This window comes from Semicossyphus pulcher, unplaced genomic scaffold (genome assembly GCF_022749685.1).
Source record: "Semicossyphus pulcher isolate SPU_LCO1_2020_fin unplaced genomic scaffold, fSemPul1.0.p SCAF_7, whole genome shotgun sequence".
Classification (NCBI taxonomy): domain Eukaryota; kingdom Metazoa; phylum Chordata; class Actinopteri; order Labriformes; family Labridae; genus Semicossyphus; species Semicossyphus pulcher.
In genome coordinates, this window is record NW_027211748.1 from 21873992 (window position 1) to 21882698 (window position 8707).

Sequence of the window (8707 nt, forward strand, 5' to 3'; positions counted from 1 at the left end):
TCATGCTCCTCCTCCAAACCCTCCACACATCTGTGTTCCTGCTGAAACGTTTTTCCTGTTTTCGAGGTGTCAGGTGCTGATAGTGGTTCTATCACAGGATACCGTGCGTGTGTGTGAATTGTTTTGGCCCTGGGACCTCTGCTTGGTGATTATCAGGATCTATTGGCAATAGGAAAGACTGCAGCTGACACTCAGACAATGTGTAGTGTGTGAAAAGAGCATCTCTCCACGCTCTGTTGGATCAGGACAAGCAGCAGGAGTTTCAGCTCCAGCAGGAGGTCAATGATCTCGTTGTATTTGCATCTTAAATTATGCATGTTTGCATGATCATACATGAGAGGAGACACAGAGGCGCAGGAGAGGAGGAATGTGTGATGATTATCAGCTATGTTCTTGTAACACCAAGACTCCCTCATATCTTTAAGTGCCATTGAAGCATGAGTTTGTGCGTCTGTGATATTAGAGCGTCACCGTCTGAGTGCAGAAAAATGATAATATTTCAACACTGACGTGGGCAGGAGCACATCCCTCTGGAGATCACAACTTTATAATCATATTAAAGCATTCAACCTTTTAGGAACTGTTGAATAAAAGAGCAAATATAATTGAAACATTTTATTTGACTCTCTTTTTTAACATGTACAGTTTTATTCCCTGACTGTTTTGATTTGAAGATGTGCACGGAGCCACAGGGAGCTCTGATTGGTCAGCTGCTGAGTTGTCCAGTTAGAGCTCCAGCTGCTCTGTGGATTTCACTGCATTTTCAGGTGGCATGCTGTTTACACGTCTTTTAATTCAACCCATCGTGAAATGTAAAGTGTAAAAGGTGAGAGCTGTCAATGCTGGAATACCTTACAATGAAACATGTTGCTGCTGCTCTAGAAGATGTTTGTAGATAAGTCACCTAATGATCACCTGGGAATGTAATGTGGACAGGTTTTGATATGATTAGCCAAATAAAAAAAATCACAAAGAAAAAAGTGGCGCCCAGTTAGTGACATGTTTTCCACAGACTGTATAAAAAGATGGACGACATGACAGCTCCCTAAATGTGAAACCGAACCCTCTCTATCGCCCCCTGCTGACTGGCTGCAGTATAGGTCATAAAGCCCGCCTCCTCCATGTTAACAGATGGGACATGAGTCAAACTATAAAATCAAAATACACGTCAAATACATTTTTCTCAAACATGGTTTCTGTCATTACAGTTAGTTCTTATCACGCTGACTTATGTCCAAGTGTTCATTTTTCTGACAAGTTTAATTTAATGAGTTATTTGATGCGGTAAAAATGCTGTAGATTGACAGTTCTGTTGAAAAATACGGCTCCTGCAGCCGATCTGTTCCTGATTAGCAGAGTAGAGGAGGAACGTTGAGAGGAGACGTAACTAAAACAATCACTACATTCATTGAAGTTTACATATCTGTGAACGTCTGCTTCAGACCGACACAAGAAGCTGTTCTGCTGTTAAACACGCTGATGGCAGGATCTTTGCCATTTTTTTAAGTGTATGTTGTGGTTAGCAGAAGTGGCTACGCCAGCGTCACCCGCCGATCTCTACTGCGCAGACTCTGGCTCCAAATTACCTCAATTCCGTACAATGAGAGCAGATGGAGACACGTCGTCCATCTATATATACAGTCATTGGTTTTCCATCACCCAGCAGTGGTTGGTCTCCCAGAGAGGGAAGGCGGAGCTAAGCGGCTGCTTTTCCGGTCTCTGCAAGTGTTGCGAGTAAACCGTAATCTACTATGGCTGAACAAACAAAGAAAAGATGGATGACTACAGATACAACTTCAACAATAAGTGAAAATCCAAAGAAAAAGAAACAAACTCGACGCTCAGATGAAGACAAACAGTCTAAAAAGGAAAGCGACCGTCAGCCAGGAAAATTAAGAGTTACAACCGGAGCCAACCGTGGACGTCACACATGCAACACTGTATGGGAAGTGTGCTCCTGCAATCGTAGTTTATCTCCATAGGTGCCGCCAAAGAGAGCGAAATTGAGATCTTTGAGATTACCATTTCAACGACCCATCATCAGGTGTTGCTATGGAAAAACTTACATACATTACAAATAGAAAGCTGGGAGTTTTTGAATCAAAATGTTGGTGATGATAAATAAAACTGTGGTGGGTGCAGGGAGGGACAACTTGGAAAGGATGATAAACAGTAGAAGTTGACGTGATGTTATTATTTTAACATTTCTACCACCTCTGTTTTAATTATCATGCTTTTTTATTTTTCACTTCCCACTTCATTTGATGAACACTGTATTTGCTGCCAGACTGATCATTGTTGTAAGATTTAATAAAATTTAAAAAAAGGATGGAGCAAAACACGAATTAATTGTGAGAGGGAAAATGATAACAGAAAGTTCGTCTTTAAATTTTGTGATTGAACTATTCATTGATGAATTCGATCTTAAAGGCATTTCATTTAGATTGGTGTAAATAAACCATTTCCCTCTTCCATGTGTAATTCTAGTTCCATGTTGGAGACTGTAAATCTGCCTCATCCTCTCCCAGTGCAATAATCCCATACATAAACAGACCCCCCCCCCCAGCCCACAATAACACTTTCAAACACTCAAGCCTGAGCGTCCCGTCTCTTATCTCTGTCTCTTTTCCCCACCTTTTCCTCCTCATTCACTGCTATCAGCACAAACATCTGTAAAAAAACATTTCTGTGTAAAACTCTTCGGGTTTGATGTTTAAAGACCTGCCCCTGCTTTATCTTCAGGATAATGACAACATGATCTTGCTGGTCTTTCACCAGGCGCCTGCACTGACAGTATTTGTTGGGTTTTTGCTGATAAACGGCAAAAACACGGGTATAAATAATTCCCCTGACTAAAGGCTGCTTACCATTTAGTTGTACTTGCAATGCTGTGTTTATTGGCCCAATCCCTATCTCCACCCTAAAGCCTAAACACTGAACCCTCACAGACTTTAATAACGTCCGGCGTGCAGTGCGTGAGGGTTTGAGATCTGTATAAAAATGAGACTCACTAGCTCCTGTCGCCTAGCAACAGGTAGCTAGCGGGCTAACTAGCTAGCATAACTAACGTCGAGTAGGTTAACCTATTATTGGATAGCTCGTTTTCAATGGCCCTTTTGTTTTCTTAACCATATGTAACATTAGTTTTTCGATTGAGTTGAAACCGAACATTTTTACATACAGGTGTATTCCTCTGCCGTTTAAAAGTCCGCCATATCGTTTGAGTTGGCGCGCAATGCCTCTTGGGATACGTTGGGCCGTGAAGGATGGATCCGATAGATCCTTTCTGCACTTCTCAGCAGATCGGTAACAAACCGAAAGCAGTATCATGATTTAATGAGACGAGGGAAACCAAAGCTTGCAGTCTGTCCCTTAAACATTTTTTAACTGTATCTGCAAACGCACCACTTTTTCCTTAGGAGTAGAAGCGCTGCTGTGCGTCCCCGTGTGAGTGACAAGCAGACTCGTGTTGTAAACTCGCCGATGTATGTCCATAATGCGCCCTCTAAATAGCCAATACAGATTGCGCCTCAGACTTTGGACCAGATGTTTGTTGGTCTAAGGCACGGTCGCTTTCTACGTCCTCTAGATAGCAACGCGCCACCCGTTTGCCTGACCACACCTCATTTAAAAACCAACACACCCATGGGCACTAACTGTGGCCCAAGATGACTTGCTTTTTACACAACGTGGGCGCTGGGTGTGAAATTGACGACTACGATGCGTGGAAGATAGCAATGACACTTGCGCTGGGCCCTTGATGTTCTCTGCTATTAGGTGGGAAAAACATGTGCCTAATATATAAGCAATCTGCAAAAAGGGTTGGAAAATATCGGGGAAAAATCCAATATTGAGCATCCCTACTATGAACTCTGGCTGAGTCCTACAGGAAAGTCTGCAGACATGCGGACTCACCTAAAGTGCACAATTGTGTGTTGAAAAGTTCACACCAGTGCCCTTATGCACTTAGTGATTGAAAAGTGGGACAGCTCTAAGCACTCACACTTACCGAGTACGCTCCTCAATGTCTTTGAGTCCCTGAGTGTGGAGATAGGGCCATTGTGCACACTGACTGCTTATGAGTGCTGGGTCTCTGATGAAGTGGCGCCACCATGTGGGCGTCTAGAGAACAGAGTCTAAATAAATTAATACTCCAACTTGTTAACATGTGTCCGGTGCAAATATTAATCCATTCAATATTTTTGGTAAAGAAAAAATGTTTTTTATTTTTACAGGCAGAAAGGCCCTTAGTCCAAAATGACCAAATACATATGTACACTGTTAACTTACCATTGAAGTTATTGTAGCAATAACAACATACCTTACAATGTATACTATGAGGAAATGATTGTACATTGTCAGATATCAAACTGATATTTCAAAATGTCACTGCCAATTTAACATATCTTTTTCTTTAGTGCATTGCATTGTGGGAAAAAGTACACTAAAAAGAATAAAACATTTAACTTTTGCACTGTTAAGACATTTGTATTGAGTTAGTATTTAGTTATTTAAATCATGTTATCCACATCTACAGGTGATGTTAAACGAGTCTGTTGTAGGAATAAGGCGAAAAAATTCAAATGAAGAAGAAACAACAGGTATGTAGACCAGCAGAATCAAACTTTAAATAAATAGAAATATAAATATGTGCAACTGCTGCAGTACTTCTTCTAATGAACACAGGTTCATGCATCCAGGTGAGAGGTAACAGATATTTACAGAGTGGTATTCAGAACAGAACAGAAGTGGCGCTGCATCAGTGCCTCGATAACACCACAGCCGTTAATGTGCAGCCTAAAAGAACAGCCAGTCACCTTGCTAACGCGTCTCTCTCACGATCATGCTGCTGTTTCCTCGCAGCTGGGACAGCAAGTCTCTGAATCCGCCCCTCGTCGCCTTCTTCTTCTTCGCTGCGTTCGCCGTTGCTGTGACGCCTCCGACGGGTTCCAGCGTGACTGAACAGGGAATCATCTGGACAGTCACAGTGTTCGTTTCCTGTTCGCTACAACTCTCCAATGCGGGGCTGCTACTGTGAGCGCTGGTTGGGTGATGACTGTTGATGTTAGTTGTGCTGGTGTGTTGATGGTGGAGACGCTGCTGCTTAGCAGCTTGTGAGCCTTGAGAATCGTCTCTTCTCCTCTTCTTCCTGTTCTTCTTCACCCCCCTTTTAACCGGTACTTTGACAAGCCGTCTGAGGTTCCTGACACAAATAAAAGCACCACGTTCAGGTCACTTTTTATAAAATCAAGCAAGGGACTTTGTGTTCTGTGTACAGAAGTTTTACCTCTGGAGGAACATGTGCGGCCTCGAGCAGGCTGCTGATTCTCCATCCTTCACACGCTGCTCAATTTGCTTTGCTCCGTTCTTCAACCGGAGTCTTCTTTTAACCAGCGTCACATGTGTCAAAAGCTTCCTGACAATAAGAACAGGGTTACAATCAACAGACAGCACAAGAACGCCATGGCTACTGATACTAGAAATAACAACTACAGTTGATGTGATAAAGATTCCATGCATAGTTTGGAGGCACAGTACTGGCGTTTCCTGTTTAGCCTTCATAACTTGGAGTTTGCCAACCCCTCGCTCCTCTCCAGCTCCATCTTCTCTTCCAATTATGATCAATTCTGGCTCCAGATACCCACATGGTGGCTACCATAACCTGAACTCGAGGCTTCATTTACGCAGTAAGAAACCAATGGGTGACGTAACTGTGGCTACGTCCATTTTTTTTAAAAACAGGCTATGGTTGCCATGTAAGGGATCATGTATAGTGAGCACGTTGTTATCGTGGAATGGAACCCCGACAGGGTGAGCAGGACCCGAGGTGATACCTAATTGCGATTGTTTTGACTTAAATTGTGATTTCGATATGATTTGCGATATTAAAGGGAATGATCATTTTTACATTGATTATTATGGTGTGATTTTTGAGGGATCTGTACCAAGCGAAGATATCTGATACTTTCGTTTGTGTGTGATGTGTAGGCCGGAGCCTCTCTGCAACACATTTAAATTAAAATGATAGTTTAACACTTGTCTCACCCTTAAAAAATATTGTGCCTCCAGCGATTTGAAACTTGCAGTAGCCCGTATTCTTTCGACAGATTGATATGATTACAGTTAGTCCTTAGGATCGTGTGATTACAGCCGCATTGCTAGCAACAGTCTGTTCTTCATAACAACAGTCTGTTATCGAGAAATAACAGACTTCAGAATGCCGTAATTAACCAATCAGAATCAAGTATTTAACACAGCCCTGTAATAAAGAGGATTAGTGGTATTGTCCTACAGATGTTAAATAATATGTGTATCTTTTTTCATTCTCACTGGAATTGGATCTGTACTCAGCATCACCTGATACAGAGGTCAAGGTATCGACTGGTACTGGGTGGAAATAATTGGTTTTGGACCATTTCAGCTTAAATAAAACAAACACAGGAAGTCTTACCCTCTGGTATCAGGCAGCTTCCTCGGCCTCCAGCTCTTGATCAGGACCCACTGGTCACATGTCAGGGACTTGGGATCTTAAGAAGGAACCAGAAAGAAAGATGAAACATGTTAGCGCTCCTGTGCACCGAATATAGACTTCTGTGCTGCATCATGGTTAGCAGGCGTCTCCTTATTCGGTTTCTGTACGGTGTATCATGTCTCATCCAACTAGCAATCAATGAGTGCTTACATTGTCGTCAGCTGTTGTAAATGATTTAATAATATGTAATATACAAATATATAACAGAAACATTGGGCAGTGTGTGCATGGCCCAGCTAGCAAGACATCTGCAGCTCATTACAGGTACAATTAATTGATAGATCTTCTGTGTATTTGCTGGAGCAGCGACCAAATTCCCCTCACGGACATCTCACACACATCACATTTTATTTCTTGTGCTGAAACAAGGAGGGAGAGCACTCACCGTTGTCTAAGAGTTTGTCTTTGATCGGTGCTTTCATTCTCTTTGCCTTCTGGTAGAGCTTCTGACATGCTGAGCACAAGCCCAGCGACGGCTTTGCTGTCTTTGGCGTGGCCTTAGAGAGGAGGGAAGGACCAGAAGCTATGCTGCTAACAGAGACACAATCTTCATCTGACTCGTCCACTCCTTTATCTGCTACTTCTACACACTTTCCTTCATCCTTGATAACACCCTCGATAACACCTTTAGCACTGTGTGTCCTGTTGATGATGTCCAAAATGTCACAGCCTCTTCCCTCATCTGTATTAATGGCACTTTTGCTGGAATTGGTCTTCTGCAGCCCTGTCTTCCTCTGTCTCTTGCCCATGGACCTGCGCTGGATAATGTCATTTGGGCTGGGGCTCCTCTGGAGAGTCGTCGGGGAGGGCTTTGGTCCTCTGGAGGAGCGTCGTGGATACATGGGTCTTTTCCAATTTAGACAAATCTCTAAAGACCTGTGAGACAGAACAACAGTGAATACCTTTGATGACATTTTTTAAGTCTAATACATTGGTGCATCGCTTTATCTTATTTCAAAACTTAACCTAAGTTACATATTCTTACCTGTGATATTCTACTCTTACAACAGACTTATGAATGAACGACTCCAAGCCATCAGCCTCATACCAGCAGTCAGTAACAGGCCTGTAAATTTGAAGACAACATGTTTTACAGGAAGATAATCAAAACAGTGGAAAGGAGAAAAAAAACAGAACCTACCTACTCCAAAAATATGGACTGTCTCGTGTTGGTTCTTTAAATATAACCCCAATAAAACTTGCAGTTTTAACACGAGCACATATGGGAAATTACAAGAGGACGAATATTTCTGCAAGGCATCGTATTAAAAAAGGATGCATCATGTAAGCACGATCTGAATTTATATGATTAAAAAGCTAAAACTAGCTTTTTACACAGGGCTCCTCCAGAAGACCGCATCAACAAGTTGTGACGGAGAACCAGACTACAGGACTGCACTGCCGTTTCAGCTGATATTTAAAGAGGGGTTTTCCCACACTAACTTAAAATGAATCCGATCATCGAACTGATACAGAAAAGTGGACTTGAGAGACATCAGCCAGTGTCGGTCTCAGGCCCAGAAGCTGGTGATTTAGTTGAGTTTAGTTGACCCCTAAAATGTCTGCAATCCATAAACTACTCCTGTTGTTTAGCTGATTGTAGCATATTTGCTCACGTTAAGCTAGCCAAACTAAAATGGCAACAAATAAAAAACAACTGACCGAAGCTTTAACATCGTCGCTGATATTCAGCGCTGAAGCTATCCGCTATGATTTAAAACTTACATCATCTCAAATTGTTCACAGTTCACGTAACACGTTCATGACTGTTTTACTTACATCTTTAACTACCAAATAGCAAGGCGCTTACTTGTTTACATACTGGCTCGTGCCACTGTGAGCTCGCGGACCCAGTGCTTTGTTGTGCTCGAACGTACTTAAAGCTGCGCGCGCTGCGGTGGAGAACACAGGTTGTACGTTCTTCTTCTTTTCAGGTTTTTTTTAGGACAAAATGGCGCTTTGGCGCCACCAACTGGACAGACGTTTAAACGATAGCAACTGCCGTTCAAGCGCCATTTATCATTTTATTTATTTATATTTTCCCCCAATGAGCTCATATGCTGAACTGAATGACATATTAAGTTATTTCACATATTCAGATCAACAAAACTTAATGAATAAATAAATAATCAATAAAGCTCACTATGGGGAAATTCACAAGCCATCCAGGAGTAT

At 42.2% G+C, this 8707-nt stretch overlaps 1 protein-coding gene across 1 annotated transcript; it reads right to left on the reverse strand.

Moving 5' to 3' along the window:
- Positions 1 to 4240: 4240 nt before the first annotated feature.
- LOC138612083 (uncharacterized) lies at positions 4241 to 8393 on the reverse strand. The gene is made up of 6 exons (XM_069685393.1): positions 8343 to 8393; positions 7518 to 7598; positions 6918 to 7408; positions 6452 to 6527; positions 5288 to 5416; positions 4241 to 5203 (listed from the first exon to the last, which is right to left on the reverse strand). The coding sequence occupies exons 3-6, from the start codon at positions 7372 to 7374 to the stop codon at positions 4822 to 4824; spliced, it is 1044 nt and encodes a 347-aa protein (XP_069541494.1). The 5' UTR covers positions 7375 to 7408; positions 7518 to 7598; positions 8343 to 8393; the 3' UTR covers positions 4241 to 4821.
- Positions 8394 to 8707: the final 314 nt, after the last annotated feature.